This window comes from Erinaceus europaeus, chromosome 5 (assembly GCF_950295315.1).
Source record: "Erinaceus europaeus chromosome 5, mEriEur2.1, whole genome shotgun sequence".
Lineage (NCBI taxonomy): Eukaryota > Metazoa > Chordata > Mammalia > Eulipotyphla > Erinaceidae > Erinaceus > Erinaceus europaeus.
Window position 1 is genome coordinate 14,681,622 of NC_080166.1, and position 19,114 is coordinate 14,700,735.

Here is a 19,114-nt window from a genome sequence, read left to right on the forward strand (position 1 = left end):
TGAGTGGCTGAGCAAGTTGTGGTCTAGATACACAATGGAATACTACTCAGCTATTAAAAATAGTGACTTCAAAACGTTTTCAAAATGGCAACACCTATACGACTGAGTTCATCATGGAAATACTGACCTTCAGTAATATCCCCGCTAGCAATTAAGAAAAACAAAGAGAGGGGCTGGGGGAGGTAGATACACACACAGAGAGAGATGTTGGCCCTGCATTGATCAATGCTAGGGCAAAAAACATGGGCAATCCGTGGCCATGCATATTTATCAAGAATGCCATAGTTATTTTTTCTTTGAGAAAGGGTAAATTTTACACTAAAATGTACAATATAGGAGACTGACCATCTCTGTGATGCCTCTACAGACACCTCCAGGTGGCCAGGAGCTAGCCAGGAAGCCCAGACTCTGGCAAGGCAGGAATAGACATGCAAAGAGACACTCGTGTCTGAGTCACCACAGACCCAGGTTCGGTCGCCTGCTTCCCTCATCCAGCACTGAGCAGTGCTACGATAAAATGAAAGAAAAGAAGCAAAACAGAAGAAAGTGAGGAAACAGAGCAAGAGATACTTAGCCCATTGGGGACAACTCCTACCAAGCACCCAAGCAGTGCTGTGTTTGCTGGAGTGATGGAAAAGCTGACACAAAATAGAGGATTAACCTGTCCCCATACACACCTTCCCTTTAGGATCTGCTAAGATAATTGCTCCTGTGGCCTCTCACAGCCAACAGCTGTGGCCCAGGTGTCCAGGCATCAAACTCTCAGAGGTTCCCAGAAGAGGTCCCGGAAGCCTCTTAGAGGAGGTGCGGCTCTGTTTACAGCCTCTCTGGGCACGCCCCCAGAAACCCTGCCAGCACTCCCATTGGCCAGCGACCCTAGGTCGCTTCAGGCCCGTCTAACCAATGAACAGCCGTCTCAGAGAAACTGGGCGGGGCCTAGTTAGCAGTACTTTCCCCTCCTCTTCCGGGTCTCCTTTTCCCTCCGAGGGGCGTGTCTACAGAGGTTGGGAGGCGGTACTTCCGGCCCCAGAGACGTTAACTTCCCTTGTGACCCGGAACTTCCGACAGCCTGCCCGGAAGTGGAGGCGGGGCGCTGTCACTACGTGCCAGTCGCGCGAGGCGTCTGCTGGGTCCGGCGGCGTCAGGGGACCGCGTCTCAGCCGGGCGATGGCGACGTACACCTGCATCACCTGCCGGGTGGCGTTCCGCGACGCGGAGCTGCAGCGCGCGCACTACAAGACGGACTGGCACCGCTACAACCTGCGGCGGAAGGTGGCGGCCATGGCGCCGGTGTCGGCCGAGGGCTTCCAGGAGCGCGTGTGGGCGCAGCGGGCGCAGGCCGAGCAGGAGGGCCGGGCCACGGCCACCTACTGCACCGTGTGCGGCAAGCGCTTCGCGTCGCTCAACGCCTTCGAGAACCACCTGCGCTCGCGGCGCCACCTGGAGCTGGAGAAGAAGGCGGTGCAGGCGGCCAGCCGCCGGGTGCAGATGCTCAACGCCAAGAACCTGGAGAAGGGGCTGGCCGCCGACGGCCTGGACAAGGACGCGGTGAACGCCGCCATCCAGCAGGCCATCAAGGCCCAGCCGTCTCCCAAGAAGGCGCCGGCGGCCGAGCGGGGACCGGGGACCCCCGATGGCGACGCGGCCGACAAGCCCCCCCGGCTCCAGTGGTTTGAGCAGCAGGCCCGGAAGCTGGCCCGGCTCCAGGACGAGGACGACGACGGGGACGAGGACGAGGACCTGGATGGTGAGCGCTCGGGCCACTCGGGGTCTCCCATCTCCATCGGGGGGCGGGGGCGGGGGCGGGGGGCCTCGGGCCGGTCGTCACCCCCAGCCTCACCCCAGTGCACCGGGGCGCCTCTCTATCTCCTCCCTGCCCCCTCTTTCTCTCTTAAATAAACAAGACTCTGAGCTCCCGGGTTTGCCCTCGGGCACGGGAGAGGGGAAGGTGTCCGCTTTTTAGGTGAAAATGATGGGTGGAGGGTGCTTTCCCTGCTTTTCTTTATTTCAAGCTTCATTTTAAACGACTTTATAGTTTAACACTGCTTTTCTTTATTTCTTGGATAGAGACAGCCAGCAGTGTAGGGGGAAGGGGGGGGTGAGAGAGAGACTCCTGCAGCCCCGCTTCCCCCACACACACCCCGCACGTGGGGACCGAGGGCTCAAACCCGGGTCCTTGCTCACTGTAAGCTGTCTGCTCCGCCAGGTGCTCCACCACCCGCCCGGCCCCTTTAGATGCTTTTCCGGATCTGTCAGAACCGCGCAGGAAGTTGCTTTAGTTCGCTGCCGCGTTGATGATTCAGAACCTGAAGTCATCGGGTGGGGCAGAGCTGCTGCTCCTCCTCCTCTTTTCTTTTTGCTTTTGTAATTTATTTATTTACTTAAAGAAGACACTAACAAAACCGTAGGTTAGGAGGGGTACAACTCCACACAGTTCCCACCACCAGCTCCCACCACCAGCTCTCGGCATCCCATCCCCTCCTCGGATAGCTTCCCTATTCTCTATCCCTCTGGGAGCATGGACCCAGGGTCATTGTGGGATGCAGAAGGTGGAAGGTCTGGCTTCTGTCATTGCTTCCCCGCTGAACATGGGCGTTGTGGATCCATACTCCCAGCCTGTCTCTCTTTCCCTAGTGGGGCAGGGCTCAGGGCAAGCGGAGCTCCAGGACACACAGGGAAGTCTGGTCGGCATCCTGATGGCATCTGAAACCTGGTGGCTGAAAAGAGAGTTAACATACAAAGGCAAACAAACTGTTGAGCCTTTATGGACCTGAAGGCTGGAATAGTGCAGATGAAGTGTTGGAGGGTCCTCACTGCAGACTACTATGTACTTCTGCTTTCGGGTATATATTCTGCCCTAGTTTATGGACACGTGTGAACATTGGCTCTATCTCAAGGGACCTGGTCTGTATCTAGGTTTTGGGACTTTGTTAGGAAGTGAACCACCTGGAATGGAATTAGAGAATCCTATGAAAGGAAAGGTCTCACCCAAGTGATGAATTCTCCTCTTTTCTTAATCCCCCTTTATTTATTTGCTTCTTGGGAGATTAATGGTTTATCATCGTTGACACGTGGGTACCATTTCTCATTTTCATGAAGCGTCTGCACTCACAGAGCAGGTTACAGATAGTATCCCGGCCCCGGCCCCCTCCGCCCCCTTCCTGCTGCCTTCCTCCCCCAGAGTTCCCGGCTTCGGTGCAGTGCAGGTGCAAGGTTTGTGCGGTGAGTGCTCTGCCCTGAGGACTTTGCCATGTTTTCCTGGGAGCGCACGTAGCTACCGTGTTGTCAGACCATCGGCTGCACAATTTGCAGCCCTACTGGGCACTGGGCTTCTTTTAAAGGTGATGTCTTGAATTTGGCTGTTCAAAGCAATGAAATGTGGTGGTCCAAATGAACTGGCTGAGAACGGGAATGGGCACTCCCTTTAATACGCAGTATAGGGAGTAAAGAAGTAGATGACCTAAATCAGACACCAGTAAACTTGTGGACAGACCCAGCAGTGACTAGCAGAAGGGAAGGAGACCTGGGGATTAGCGAGGGGGTCTACATCAGGGCAAGGGGGGCACACATGCTTACTTTCAGTGAAGCAGCCCTGAAACCTAGGTAGTGATCTACTGCAGGAATACTTGCATAAAAGCAAACAAGCAGACTCTACTCAAATGAACTGAAAAACGTTGGCACTGGAACCTGTCATCTGACCTCTCTGACCGTATGGGAAGCTCATACCTCCTTTCCCTGGCCTCGCGTCCTATAAGCACTGATGTCGCCTGTAGTCACGCAGGTATCAGAAAGAAGCAGAGGACTTCCTTCTGGTGCCTGGGTGCAGAGACGAGGGATTCCTTAGGCGCTGGCTGCTCTGAGAATACAGGGCTGTGAATCTTGCTGCTGGCTTTGGTGGGGGTACCACTCCCCTTCACCTATCTCTCTCTCTCTGCGTCTTGCTGCCTTTCAGATTGGGAAGACGTGGACACTGATGAAGAGCTGGAATGCGAGGACACTGAAGGCCTGGAGGAGGTCGAGGAGGAGGGAGAGGCCAGGGCAGGCCCCCCGCCTGGAGCCATCCCAGTGACGGACTGCTTATTTTGTTCCCACCATTCAAGCTCCCTCGTGAAAAATGTGGCCCATATGACTAAAGTCCACAGCTTCTTTATCCCTGATATCGAGTACCTTTCGGACCTCAAGGGACTGATCCGGTACTTGGGTAAGTCCGGTAGTCGTGCTTCGAATGAGGAGCTGCACGTCGCACCGGGTGGCAGGTTGTTAGGGAACCTCAGTCTTGTGTCTCCCTTCTGCCTCACCCGCTGCCATTGATGCAGACACAGAGGTTGTGTTCGGAGCCGTGGAGATAAATAGTGAGATTTGCTCGGACTGCAGAAATCTCTACCCCACCGCCCTCACCCCTGAATTCTTTCCCCAGGAGAGAAAGTCGGCGTGGGGAAGATCTGCTTGTGGTGCAATGAGAAGGGCAAGTCCTTCTACTCCACGGAGGCAGTGCAGGCGCACATGAACGACAAGAGCCACTGCAAGCTCTTCACAGACGGGGACGCCGCGCTGGAGTTTGCAGACTTCTATGACTTTAGGTGAGCGGGCTTGTGGTGGGACGCCATGCAGTGGCGCCGACGTGGCGTGCTTGCTGGCGCTGCACGAGGGCCGGTGCTGTGTGGCCCTTTCTCAGTAACTCACAGCGTTTCTCCGTGAGGAGCTCTGTCTCATTTCCTGTATAAGAAACCCAGTGCAACGGAGGTGAACACGTCCAGCCAGGAGATCTGATTGAAGAAGGCATCTCAGGCCCTAACGGAAATTTGACTTGACTTTTTTTTTTTTTTTGATAGATGGTGAGAGACAGAGAGAAATAAATAGGCACCCACAGCACTGATCCACTGCTTGTGAAGCTTCCCACCCTTGCAGGTGGGGACCTGGGCCTTGAACCTGGGTACTTGCGCATGGTGATGTGTGTGCTTTACCCAGAGAACCACTCTGGGCTCCTCCAGTTGTTTCCTGTGTGTATTTGCGAACACCTAGGAGCACAGCTTCTTCTGGAATGGTACTGCTGGATGTGGTAGCCTCTCCATGGACGTGTGGCTGTTTACGTCCCTCAGAAATAAATAAGAGAAAGATTTCGGTTTCGCAGCTCAGTGCTCGCGGTGCACGTGGCAGGCTGCTCCCGTACTGGGTGTGCAGACTGAGAACTTCTGTCATCATAGTTCTACTGGGCTAATTTTATTTACTTTCCTGTTTTATTTATCTATTTTTGTTCTCGTTTTATTAGTGGCTTTACAGTAGTTTGTGAAGTTATAAGGTTTCAGGTAGATAGTTTCACAACCATTCGTGTATGTGTGAGTCACTGCACCTTCTACTCAAGACACACGCGCACCACCATTTCCCCACATATTACCAAGATAGTGGGGGTTTTTGTTTTTGGCTTTTCCTTATTTATTTATTTACTTATTTATTACATTTTTATATTCCAAAATTTCATGTCAATGGGTTTGAATCCACAGCATTCCCACCACCAGAGTTCTGAGTCTTCACTCTCTTCACTGTAATCCACCACAGTTCCCCTAAAGTTTTAGACATGGGCCGACCATCATCTCTACAGCTATCTGTCCACATTTATACACAGTTGTCCCCTCTTTTCCTGATTGTCTTCTCCCTCTAGGCCACTCATGCCATCATAGCTACCTCCATATGTCCCTCTCCTTTTCCTTCTCTCTATCCGGGTGCTGATGGAGCTGGAGTGCAGAGTCCTTCTTACCTTCATCCTGTCACTTCTGGATCCACACTCCGCTGGGAGTGTGGATCAGGGTTGTTTATGGGGAGCAGAAGGTGGGAGTTCTGGCTTATGTAGCTGCTTCTCCGTTGCGCATGGGTGTTGACAGGTCGATCCATACCCCCATCCTGTTTCTATCTTTCCCTAGTGCACCAGAGCTCTGGAGATGTAAGGGTCCAGGACACACTGGTGAGGTCGTCTGCCCAGAGAAGTCGGGGTGGAGTCACGGTAGCATCCGTAGCTTGGTGTCTGGAAGGTGGCATGACCTGAGACTGGATTGTTTTCAGCTGTAGATTCTGTGTCCAATTCGACCTCTTGCTGTGCACAATAGTTGTATCGGGGAGAACGAGGTCTGATTGCAGCTACTCCATAAACCACGTCTCCTGGAAGTCTCCTTTTCCATTTTATTGGACAGGACAGAGAGAAATTGAAAAGGGGGGAGGGGGCAGGGGAGAGAGAAAGACACCTCCATACCTACTTCACCTCTTGTGAAGTGGACCCCCTGCAAATGGGGAGTGGGATCTGGAACCCAGGTCCTTTTGCTTGTAATTATGTGCACCTAACCTGGTGCACCACCACCCGGCCTCTTACAATTTGTTTTTGTAGCGACTTCAGCAAACCAGAACTGCATCACCACCTCTACAGTCTCCTCTTTCTCTCTTTCTCTCCGTTTGCCAGCCTCCTTCAGAAAACCAAGTAGGTGCAAGAACTCAGTTGTAGATGGTTGGCATCCTTGCCTCCCCCACCCCCACCCCCGTCTTTTAAACAGTTTCTTGTTTATAGCAAGATCAAACAAAAGGCACCAATTTCTAGTATGCCTCCCCTGGCCCACAATGCATAGCCTGTTTTAAATCTCTTTTTATTTGGGAGGTTAAAGACAGTACAGTTGTTGGCACATGGGCAGTTTCTCCTCTCACCAAGATGGGTGTCTGCAAAACACTCTCACCCTCAAATCAGGTCCGTATGAGAAGCCCCTCCCAGTGGTGCGTCTCTTGCAGGAGGCGAGCCTGCGTGGAGACTCCGTGACCACCCAAAGCAAGCGTGCATGTCAGAGTGTGAGTCACCACTGCCTTCTCCACTCTGTCACCGCCAACACTTACTTTCTCCCTGTCTCTCTGCTTCTGCCTTCCCCGAAATACCGAAATACACTAAGGAGCCTTGCAGGAGGAAGCCTTTCCGTTCCAGTCTGACTCCTTTGACTCAGCTGTATGCATTCAGGGTTCCTCTGTCCTTTCTTGCTGTGAGGGTTTCTTAGTTTTCCGTCAGAAAACTGTCCAATTGTCTGGATGTGCCGCAGTTTGTTCATTCACCTACTGGTGCTCACTTTGGTCGCTTCTAGTCACGGGTGATGAGAGATTGAGCTCCTGGGCGTGGGCAGTGGCGTGCCTGCTTCAGCGCACATAGCACCACGCACAAGGACCGCGCAAGGACCCGGGTTCTAGCACCTGCCCCCACCTAGAGTGGGGATGATTCACGAGCTTCGCGTTTCGCTTTGCTGTTACAGGAGTAGTTATCCCGATCACAAGGATGATGAGGACACTGACGAGAAAGAGGAATTGTCTTCAGAAAAAACCTTGGAATACGATGACGAGACCATGGAACTGATTCTGCCGTCTGGTAAGAGCATTCTTCAGACTTAGTTTAATGCCGAGACACGAACTTGGCTGTTCCCTTCCATGCTACAGAGCCCTGAGAAGTTAGCCTTCGCCACTCACTTCTCGTCTCCTTTTTTTTTTCTAGAAATACTTCACATCATTTTCTTTTTCTTTTTTTCTTTCTTTGCTTTTTTCCTTTTTTGTTGCCCTTGTTTTATGGTTATTGTTGTTGTTATTGTTGTTGTTGTTATTGATGCCGTTATTGTTGGATAGGCCAGAGAAATGGAGAGGGGAGAGAAAGATAGACACCTGCAGACCTGCTTCACCGCCTGTGAAGCTACTTCCTTGCAGGTGGGGAGCTGGGGGTTGGAACTAGGATCCTTACGCCGGTCCTTGCGCTTTGCGCCATCTGCCCTTAACCCACTGCGCTACAGCCCGACCCCGCTTTATTTTTCACTATATGTATTGTATCTCAGGCCATATGCCACATCGCACACCATAGTTTGTTCCTTTTTCTGGGGTCCTCAGTGTGTTCCAGAACAATTGTTGGCATGCAGGTGCACGTCCTCATCTCACCAGGATAGGTGTCCACAAAACATTGTCACCCCCAGGTTAGGTCTGAAATGCCCACCCTCCCCCTTAGCCCTCTTCTTGTCCTCCTTCCCTGGAGTCCTCCTGTCCCAGTTTTACTTTGTTTCCCCTTGAAAGTCACCTATCTGCTCACTGTCCTCATGATTCAGATGCAAAGCTGACAGCACAAAATTTCTCTCAGTGTGTAACTGAGAGGTTGTTTCCAGCTCATCTGGAAACAGTTTCCAGTTCTGGAAGTTCCTCGTTATATTTTGTAAAACTGGACTAGCTCCATGTGTATTGATCTTTGAGTAAAACTCTCATGGGAAGTGCCGAAACAAGAAAGTCACCTGTTTGGGCAAATCACTGGAGTTGGGGGGTGGGGTGTGCTGTGTGGTCAAGGTGTTATCTCTAGGGAAAGGCTGCAGTTTCTCCGAAGCATTTTTGACTTGGAGAAGACACAGAGTCACAAATAGAATAAACATGTTTGAAACATCATTCCCGGCCTCTGTGGGTCTTTGCAGATGGCTGAGTTGTCAGACTCGACAACAGAACTTGTTGAAATAGCACCAACATTTACCTTTTTATTGAACCAAGAACTACCAGTATTCTGAAAATTCTCCCACCTTGACTGACAAAATGCTGTTACTGTCACCCATTCTCTTACCGTCTCATTTTGAAAACCAGTTACCCTTTATCAGTTTGTTGATAGTCACGTCTTTTTAGATAGTCGGTTGATTGGCCGCGCTGCGCTCTTTAACGAACCAGGAAAACGGAAAGTCTGACTGCATAGTACAGAAGCACGGAGAGAGAGAGCTGCAGTGCATTTGATCACCTGCTTATCTCTTTGGACAAGAATGCCATTCGGTACCTTTTTGATTGTGTTCTGCGTCGGACTGGGCTAGCAAGAGCGTTAGCGTGAATCTGGTTTGAGAAGGACTATTTCTCCCTTGTGCTTTAGAACAGCAACTTGACACTTGATCAAAACAGTGGGGTTACTACATACCCACCCTCAGAGGACCCGTATCCCTCCAGTCGTAGCAACTTCCTGCTCCTCTGGTGATCCCAGAGAGAGTGAAAGAGGCCACAGCACCAAAGCTTCCCTGGGGCCAGGCGCGAACCTGGGTTGTACCACATATGAGTGAGATTATTCAGTATGACTTGTTTGTAAGAGTCCCTTTAATATATTTTTTTGGTAGGGCCAGTTCAGTGGCAGTGAATTCCTTTCTAACTGTCTAAAGAGTTCTTAGTCTAACTGACTGAAATTTTAAAGGAAGATTTATTATTATATTTATTTATTTATTTATTTATTTATCTAGCCACCAGTGTTATTGATGGTTTTCAGTGCCAGCAATACAAATCCACTGTTCTTGGCGGCCATGTTTTCCTTCTTTTTTTCTCTCTCTCCTTTCGATATAATTTGACAGGACAGAGGAGAGACATTTTATTTGAGAAAGAGAGAGAGAGAACTTAGACACCTGCAGTACTGCTGCATCACTTGTGAACTTCCCCCTGCAGGTGGGGAGCGGGGGCTTGAACCTGAGTCCTTGTACATGGTAAGCTGTGCACTCAGTTTGTGGGTGTACCACAGAGATTTTAATTCCTATGAGCCAGAGCTGCTCTCATACACATGACGCCGTGACTTGAACTGGGAAAGGGAAGTTCAGCGAGTTAAAGGGAAGTTCAGCGAGTTAAAGATGGCGTCCCAGTCACACTGTTGTGGCCAGGCTGCACCTGTCTGACTTGGGCTCTGCTTTCCTGCAGACTCATCCTCGCTCTGGTGCAGCTTGTTGTGATCGCCTCAGAGGAGTAAACGCAGGTTTCCCATCTTGTTGGTCCTTCCTTTCTGGCAAGGCTTCTCCCTGTGAGAGCCTATTGGTAGCTAACCAACTGCACTTAGTGGGGTCAACTGGAAATTGCTTTAAATCTTAACCTAGAAACTCCCATGGGGGAGCTGATTCCAGAGGCAGTGTCAGAGGGAGCCAGTAGGTGGCGCTGTGAGCACGTGTTTTGGTGACTTGTTCGGCTCAGGCTCCTTCAGTTTGACTGGTCTGTCTCTAGTTCCTGTGGAGCAAATTGGTATGAAAGATGGCTACGTAGCTGCTGACTAACCAGGTGGAACTGGTGCTGGAGTCACAAAAGAGGTGTTGTTAACCTTTTTTTTTTTTTTTTTTTAAGAAACATCATGATTTTTCTTTGGCCACCATCCGGGGGCTGGGGAGTAGGAGCGGGAGTTCTGTCTGTGCTCGTTCGTTCTCCTGTGAGGTGGACAGGCAGTAGCTCTGGCCTGGCTCAGACATGACCAGTCCGTGATTTACCGGGCAGTCACCCCGGGCTCTGAAGGTAATTTCTTTGCTGAGACCTTGGGAACCAAGCTGCTGTTTGTCCGTCTCACTTAGCATCTCATGCCGGGGGGCCTCAGGCAAGGAACAGGGAGGCGGGTCAGGCTAGTCCTGAAAGCGCTGGGTGTCTCCACCCTTTATTCCTGCTACTTCTCAGTAACCTTGCCATCAGGGAATGAAGCCTTTTCAGGGATGCGTTTGAAAGCCAGCTTTTCAATCTGCATTCCTAAAGCGTGCTTGGCAAATGGATCGATTTCTGTGCAACTAACAGGCACTGTCATTTCATGAGTTTGAGCTCTTGGTCGTTGCAGACCTGGAGCATCCTGACCTGACGCTATAAATAGAAAAAGCGCAGTGAGCTCAGCTGGGGGTCCTGCCCGAGCCTTTATCCTCAGCACTGCCCACTCTGTCTCCGTGGCCACGGAACCTTGCTGACTCCTGCATCCCCAGCACAGCCAGCTGCAGGGAGACACGTCCCCAGCCACGTCTGTCGTCTTTGAGTGGGACATTATCTCTTCTGCCTGATTACAAAACAGACAACTGGCAACAACTGCTTTTCCATATCTGCGGTGGCAAGCAGCTGGACTCCCAGGTATAGAGGTGTAGAACCAACGGAGAGGATCTTTCCACGACAGTGAAAGGTCTAGAGAAGGGGTGGGGCCATTTGGATATTTATAACATCCTTCGTGGGCCTCGACTTCAGAAATGAGCATTTCGAGCTGGTGAGATGGCTCGCTCAGATAGTGTGCTGCTTTGCCGAGTGCTCGACCCAGATTCGAGCCTGGCTGAGTCCTGCCACCCTGAAGGAAGCGTCAGTGCTATGGTCTCTGGTTTTCTCTGCCTTCTCTGTCTCTACAAAAAATAGAGAAATAAAATCCTAGCAGTGAGCACTTAATGATGCTGTGAAGGGCGCTCCTAGATCTGTTGGGTTTGGAGTCCTGCTGTCTTCGGCTCCTAGCCTAGCCCAGCCCCCACCCCAGGTCTGGATGTAAAAACACAGCGAGCAACAGCATTTGTCCATATTCCCCTCCCTCATGTTCCTGTCTCATGCGTGTGCCTCCGCTCAGCGTCTGCCTGTTTTGATTGCTTCCACCCAGTGGTGGAGACCCTTGGGTGGGCGTGGCTTGTACTCAGCTCGGCACTGGTACCTGTGCCCCTGCCCATGTCACCCGTTAGTGTCACTTCTGTGGCAGAGCCTGGAGTTGGTCTCCACCGAGGCCCATGCCCCTTCAGCCCCGCCTGCTGGGAAGCTAAGGCAACGGGGGCTGGCACGCTCCCCTGTAAAGGATCGGTGGTTGTGAAAATTATTTTCTGAATTGTGATGGATCATGTGGTTTTGACACACCCCCTAGCCAAGCAGGAACTGCAGAGAGAAAGTAGGTGGCATCACCATCGCCTCACAGCACGCCAGGCACTTTTCAGAACATCAGGACGCAGGCTGTTTGCTCGGCCTCGGCACTGTCAGCATGTCAGGGCAGGTCACCCCTTGTTGAGGGTTGGGTGGGCCATCTGTCTGTGACTGCAGGTCTATTCTGGCCTCTGCTCACGGGGGCTGGAGCTGTCTTCATCTGCCGCCAGCTGCTTGAGGGCCATGGCAGCTCGGGGTGGACAGAGGCAAAGGCTGGTGTCTGTTGTGCGGCAGGACTGTGTGTTCTGGACCCAGACGTCGGGGCTGTCTTCTGCAGATCTTCTCTTCTAAAGCTGTCTTTACTTTTGCTCTGTGGGAGCCACGGCCTCGTGCTGCCTACTGCATGACTTTACCGTTCCCAGGCCACTTTTTCATTAAGACAGAGGGAGACGGAAGGGGAAAGACAGCTCTGGTGAGTTCTCTCCAGCCCTATTTATTAATAAATAAATGAATAAATACATAAAAGTTTAATTGATTTACCAGAGAGAGATAATACCAGAACATTAGTCCAGCGCATGGGATGCTGGGGGTGGAACTTGGGCCCGTATGCTTCCAGGCTCAGTGCTGTACTCACCGAGCTACCTCCTGGACTCCTGAGTTCATGTAGTGGGAGGGAGCATATCAGAGTATCGTCCTGTAGATGAGGTGTGTGCTACCTCGTGTCCCCTAGTCCTGTACTTAGCCACCGAGTCACCTCCCCAGACACCAGCAGTCTTGTTACTGAGAAGAGCAGTCAGACCTCTTAGCCTCCCAAGGCCCTGTGTCTCCGCCCTTGTAGGGCAATGTTGCTATGTGGACATTTAGGATGGCGTATTATAAGTCTAAATGCAGAGTTTTCCATGTGGCGGTGATTTGCCCTCTTTCCTTTCTCTTTTTATTTCATTTTTTAAAAATCACCTTTATTTATTGGATAGAGATGGCCAGAAATTGAGAGGGAAGGGGGAGATAGAGAGGAAGAGAGACACCTGCAGCCCTGCTTCACCACTCATGAGGCTTCCCCCCTGCCAGTGAGGACTGGGGGTCCTTTTGCGCTCAACCAGGTGCACCACCACCTGCCCCCACCCCCCACCCCCTTTAATGTCTTTACTCTGGAGTGGCGTTCAGTTTTCAAGCTGCTATCTTTGTCCAGCAGGGAAGGTGCTTCCTTTCTCCCGCGTATCTAGTCTCCTAGTGTTGCCTTTGCCTGGCAGATGGCTCAGATTTCAAGGATTGACTCAGAGAGATGTAAGTTATGTGTTCTGCTGAGAGGCCTGAACTGAACCCCCAAGGAAGGGAAAGCGAGCAGTAGAGCACCCCCGTAACAGCACCCCTGTAACAGAGCACCCCCGTAACGTAAGGGCCAGACCCCTAACAACATCAAGAGCTCCAGGTAACAAAGGGGCTGGTTCCGCAAGAAGCAGGACTAACAGCTTTAGGGTACAGGAAGTGGTAATCCAGTCTCCAACATCCAAACGTAGACTGAGGCAGCACTGCCTCAGCAAGGCACTGGCTTCCCCCAAGGGCTTTTGCCAACAGACATCCGTGTGTGCAGATGCCTTGACTGGGTCCAGAGTCCTCCGGTGCTGGGCTAGGTGTTACGTAGACATCAAGTCTGCAGTCATCAGGTGTCTGGTTGGAACGTGCTCGTACGTCATGGATCTGTCCCTACCAGTCTGAATTGGAAAGCTCTTGCTTCATGGCTTTGCCTGCAAGGCCTCCCTGACTCACGGCTCAGTATTGCTCTCTTGACAACCAGGGGCCAGAGTGGGCCACCGCTCCCTGATGAGATACTACAAGCAGCGCTTCGGCCTGTCCCGAGCCGTCACCGTCACCAGGAACCAGAAGGCCGTGGGCCGGGTCCTCCAGCAGTACAGAGCCCTGGGCTGGACGGGCAGCACAGGTACGTGGAGGCTCCTCTGTCACAGAAGGGGCCTGGCTGACGTCATTTCCACCTGTGCTGCCCTCACGCATCCTCTGGGGACGCTGCTTGCCTTGCTCCATTACCCAAAGGGTCACAGCTTAGAAGCTCTGTGTTCCTGCCGTAGTAGTGCTCTACGATTGCATATGCACCATCAGTGTTTTCAGACGCGAATAGTTAGGAAAGTAATTAGTGGTTATCAAGGGCTGAAATGATACTGGGAGTTTCCAGAGGAGTGGAGTTGTATTCCTGTGGCAGGTAGCTCGAGCTGGGAAGTGGTTTCCGCGTGTGAGAGGGAGTGGGAGGGAATGAACCCAGACCTTCTGCATGTTGAGTGCCACTGACTTGACTCTTCCCTGAACCTTTTTTTTTTTTAAGCTCTAATCTGTTTATGAGAGAGAGCGCACACCTGAACATCAAACTTGGGCCCACTCATTCTGAAGTCTGCAGCTAAATCCACTGTGCCTCCTCCCCGACCACTTATGCTGTGTTTTTAGAGTCAGGGCAAAGCACCAAAGTGCCGCTCTACTATTTATATATATATCATTACCTTTACTTATTTATTAGATACAGACGGCCAGAAATTGAGAGGAAGGGGAGATACAGAGGGAGAGAGACTGAGACACCCGCAGCCCTGCTTCACCACTCATGAAGCTTCCCCCTGTAGGTAGGGACCAGGAGCTTGAACCCGGGTCCTTGCACATTGTAACATGTGCGCTCAGCTGGGTGCACCACCACCCGGCCCCCCACCCCACTAGTTTCTGTCCTTGGTGCTGCCTGTGGTGGCCGAGACTGAGGCCTCCCTTGTAGAGGGACCTTTGGCTGGTTCTTACACAGTGACCGTAAAACAGCTGTGATATGTGAATGGCACCGGACCGGGCGTGCCTGCTGGAGCCCCCCGCAGGCAGAAATAAAGCAGCCCCTGAAGGTGCCAGGCTTTGAAACCTCACCAGGTTACAGTCATCCCTGTCTAGTTAGACTCTTCGGGCTGTTCTGATGTGTCTGTTGTATGGAGCTCTACTCTTGGCCCTCCAGGAAATCAGGTCTGTCGAGAGGCTGAGAAGAGAGGCTCCTTCTGAGCTGGGGAAACTCTGGAGAGCTCAGGTTTGGCTCGCAGTTGCTGGGGATTGAACCTGAACCTCTGATGCTTTGGGCATGAAAGTCTTTTTTTGTGTAACCACTATGCTATCTCCCCAGCGCCTCAGTCATTATAAATGTCCACGTTTGTGTAAAGGTGGCTTCCTTCCTTCGATGTAACTAGGAGGCCACTTCAACCTGCCGACATCTTAGTCTTGCCGGGAGTCCTCCCTGACTCAGCAGCAGTGTGCATCTTGCTCATCTAAACCTTTTGGGGTTTATCTACCTTTTCCAGATGATGAGCTTTAAAGAGCAGCATGTATCTATGTATTTCCATTCTGACACAGTTAAACAGGTGCACAGGAAGCCCCCGGCTATATGACCCCCCCCCCCCCCCCCCCCGATCTTTTTTTAAAGGTCATTGCCCCAGGCTGACTGGGACATCCTCTGAAAGACCAGGTTTTCTCTGGGCACAGTTGACAGACCTTTGCCTCGTCTCTCCCCCCTTCCAGCCGCAGGAGCAGCCCTCGCGCGGGAGCGGGACATGCAATACGTCCAGAGGATGAAGGCCCGGTGGATGCTGAAGACGGGGATGCAGAACAATGCCACCAAGCAGATGCACTTTCGGGCCCAAGTGCGATTCTGAGGCTCTGCTTGGGGCTGCCCTCCCCCCATCCTCCTTGTCCGAGAACCGCTGGGAGCCGGGTTATATTGTCGGTCCTTTCTGCTGCTACCTCTCCCTCTACTTCCTGTGCTCTGACTTCATAATAAAAAGTCAGAACCATATGGACTTCCTCGTGTTGTTCTGGAACAATAGGGTTTAAAGATTGTTTCTGGGGCCAGGTGGTGGCACACCTGGCTGAGTACCCACATTACAGTGCTCAAGAACCCAGGTCCCCGCCTGCAGGAGGAAAGCTTCATGAGTGGTGAAGCAGTGCTGCAGGTGTCTCTTGTCTCTCCTCTGTCTCCCCTGCCCCTCTCAGTTCTCTGTCTCTATCCACTAAATAAAAATAAAGATTGTGTTTTTGAAACTTTTTAAGGTCTTTTTTTTTTTTTTGTAAAAACTTTACTTTAATTGATAGGACAGAGAAATTTAGAGACAATGGTGATAGAGAAATAGGGGCCCATAGCACCGCATCACCACTTGTGAAGCTTTCCCTCAACAGGTGGGGATCAGGGGCTTGAACCTGGCTCCCTATGTACTGTAATGTGTGCACTTAACCAGCTATGCCACCACCCAGCCAACATTGTGTTCTTGTTAAGTGGCTGGCATGTCTCCTGGCCTCAGGACCCACCTGGGGTTGGGCTGGTGGCTCTGTTGCTGTCAGAATAAACTTGAGTGACAGCTTTAAATTTAGTGTAGTTTTCAGAAGAGTGAATTAAAAGATCGATAAACTGTAAGAGAGACAGGCATTTCCCCCTCTGGGAGTGTGGACCCAGGGTCATTGTGGGGTGCCGAAGGTGGAAGGTCTGGCTTCTGTAGTTGCTTCCCCGCTGAACATGGGCGTTGGCAGGTAGACCCATACTCCCAGCCTTTTCTGCTGACCCGTTTCTCTTAAGAGCTGTGCATTAGAACTCAGAATGCCTGACTAGTCAACTTTGTCTTCTTTGTCTTCTCTTGCTATTCCTGTTTCCAGCCTCCAGGATGTCTGGCAGGATAAACACACAGCAGGTCAAAGGGCCCCGCAGGGAAAAGGAGCCTTACCTGGTATCCCTGAACTATGCAGACATCTTTGGGGTGAGGCCGGCTGCAGAGTGAACAGAGAATTTGATGGACTCACTAGAAACGGGGACAAGTCTGATACAGGCTTCCCCTAACATTTCCCTGCCACTAGGGAGTATGAATTAAATTTCTGGGGGGGGATGCAGAAGGTGGGAGTTCTGGCTTCTGTATCTGCTTCTCCTCTGGACATGGACGTTGACAAATTGAACCACACTCCCAGCTTTCCCTAGTGGGGCAGGGTTCTGGGGAGGTGAGGTTTCAGGACACGCTGGTGAGGTCGTCCGCTCAGGGAGGTCAGGATGGCATCAGCAGCATCTGCGACTTTGGGGCTGAGGCTCCAGTGCTTCCGCAGAGGTCTCAGCTGTAGTTGGTGAGGCCGGTCAAGATTGGTAGCTGGGTCAGGAGGTGGCGCACCTGGTTGAGAGCACACGTTACCATGCACAAGCACCCGGGTTCAAGCTCCTGGTCCCTGCCTCAAAGGGCAAAGTGTCCTGAGTGGTGAAGCAGGGCTGCAGCTGTCTCTGCCAGTCTCCCTCTCAATTTCTGGTTGTCTATCTAGTAAATAAATAAAAATAATGAAAAACTTAAAAATATTGATGATTGTAGATATCTTGTTGTGTTCAGGGAGTCTGGACTGTCTGCCCTTATTCCATGGTCAGGCCTCCTGGAAATCCCCTTCCTTTCTTTCTTTCTTTCTCTCTTTCTCTCTTTCTCTCTTTCTCTCTTTCTCCCTCCCTCTCCTTCCTTCCTTCCTTCCTTCCTTCCTTCCTTCCATCCTCCCACCTCCTTTATCGCTTCCCCTCTGCAGGTGGAGACTGGGGGCTTGAACCTGGATCCTAGAACGTGGTGATGTGTGTTCTCACCACTGCCAGTCTCTGGTGTGCGCTTCTGAGAGCACTGCCCAGCAACACCCTTACATGTGACCTTCCTTGTCAGAATCTGGGGTTCCAGGGAACGTGACCTAAATATCAGCTTCAGTTTCAGCACCTGCTGAGTGCCTCCATCTGTCCCATTGTTGTGCTTCTGGGGTCAGAAACAAAACAATGGTTAAGAGTAAATAATTTTTCCCTCATAAAGTGGAAATTAAAACATTCAGTAGTTTCATTCAACAGGAGACATTTTCACTGGACAGGGCTTTCTTTTCTTTCTTTTTTTTTTTTTCCCCTCCAGAGTTATTGCTGGGGCTCGGTGCCTGCACTATGAATCCACTGCTCCTGGAAGCTATTTTTTCCCATTTTGTTGCCCCTGTTGTTGCCCTTGTTGTAGTTATTTATTATTGTTGTTATTGATGTCGTCATTGTTGGATAGGACAAAGAGAAATGGAGAGAGGAGGGGAAGACAGGAGGAAAGACAAGACACCTGAAGACCTGTGGGGAGCCACATGTGCCCTCAAGGTTGCTATTGGCATGACCACAGAGTCTCTGTTCACAGACGGCCTTGCTTAAAAGTTAAGTTCCTGCTTCTTTACACCTTAGCGTCTTTGTTCATAGACAAAATAAGTTCCTGTCTCCCAATTCCACTTCCCCATGAATCACCCAGGACCTTCCAGATAAAGGTTGATCACCATGATAACACACCACTTCAATCAACAGTCCCCAGCTGCTAACTCCCCGCTTGCCCTGGCCTTAAAAACAGCATCTTTGGTGCTAATAAACAGACTTGATCAGAATCTTGACTTGTCTCATTTCTCTCGTGTGTCTTGTCCCCATTTTCCCTCCTGTCCTTGTCCTCACTCCCTCTCCTAGGTTAACCCACGTTGATGAAGGTCCCGTTGATGAGGGTCCCGCGGGACGGGACACAGACCTGCTTCACCGCTTTGTGAAATGATCCCCCCCCCCCCCCCGCAGGTGGGGAGCTGGGGGCTCGAACTGGGATTCTGATGCCGGTCTGTGTGTTTTGCATCAAGTGCGCTTAACCCACTGTGCTACCGCCTGACACCCAGGGCTTTATTTCTACAGAAAGTCATCTCCACACAATCAGTGAGTTTTTGGTGCTTCAATTTATTTTTCAATCAAGTTCTAATTCACTGTGTGGATAAATGTTTCTGAAGCATTTAAAAATAGAGCCCTGCCCCACTAGGGAAAGAGAGAGGTTGGGAGTATGGATTGACCTGCCAACATCCGTGTTCAGTGGGGAAGCAATGACAGAAGCCAGACCTTCTACCTTCTGCACCCCACATTGACTCTGGGTCCATACTCCCAGAGGGATAAAGACTAGGGAAGCAGGAATTGGGCAGTAGCGCAGTGGGTTAAGCACACGTGGCGCGAAGCGTAAGGACGGCGTAAAGATCCCGATTTGAGCCCCGGCTCCCCACCTGCAGGGACGTCGTTTCACAGGTCATGAAGCAGGTCTGCAGGTGTCTATATCTTTCTCTGTCTTCCCTTCCTCTCTCCATTTTTCTCTGTCCTATCCAACAACAACGACATCAATAACAACAATAAAACAAGGGCAACGAAAGGGGCTAAATAAGTTAAAAATAAATAAAATGAAAACATAAACCACCTGCTCTTAACCCGCTGTGCTACCGCCCAACTCCCTGTTTTTTAATTTTTTTTTCACCAAAGCACTGCTCAGCTCTGGCTTATGGTAGTGTGGGGGATTGAACCTGGCACTACAAAGCCTCAGTCATGAGAGTCTGTTCTCATTTCCATTATGTTATCGACCCTCTGCCCAGGTGTTGCTTTTTAATGAGCAAGGGGATGAGAGAGTATAGATATACAGAGATCAGAGTA

General features: G+C 51.2%; 1 protein-coding gene across 1 annotated transcript; it reads left to right on the forward strand.

Annotated features, from left to right (window-relative positions):
• Positions 1–1,063: 1,063 nt before the first annotated feature.
• Positions 1,064–15,694, forward strand: ZNF622 (zinc finger protein 622). Its single transcript, XM_016187058.2, has 6 exons — positions 1,064–1,747; positions 3,953–4,201; positions 4,418–4,580; positions 7,275–7,387; positions 13,421–13,564; positions 15,172–15,694. The coding sequence occupies exons 1-6, from the start codon at positions 1,168–1,170 to the stop codon at positions 15,303–15,305; spliced, it is 1,383 nt and encodes a 460-aa protein (XP_016042544.1). The 5' UTR covers positions 1,064–1,167; the 3' UTR covers positions 15,306–15,694.
• The last annotated feature ends 3,420 nt before the right edge of the window (positions 15,695–19,114 follow it).

Excerpts from the sequence above, each read along its gene's own strand:
- ZNF622 (XM_016187058.2), top strand. The coding sequence starts at position 1,168 with ATGGCGACGTACACCTGCATCACCTGCCGGGTGGCGTTCCGCGACGCG. Across the intron at positions 1,748-3,952 it reads CGAGGACGAGGACCTGGATG|ATTGGGAAGACGTGGACACT; the intron begins GTGAGCGCTCGG and ends GCTGCCTTTCAG. Across the intron at positions 4,581-7,274 it reads GCAGACTTCTATGACTTTAG|GAGTAGTTATCCCGATCACA; the intron begins GTGAGCGGGCTT and ends TTGCTGTTACAG.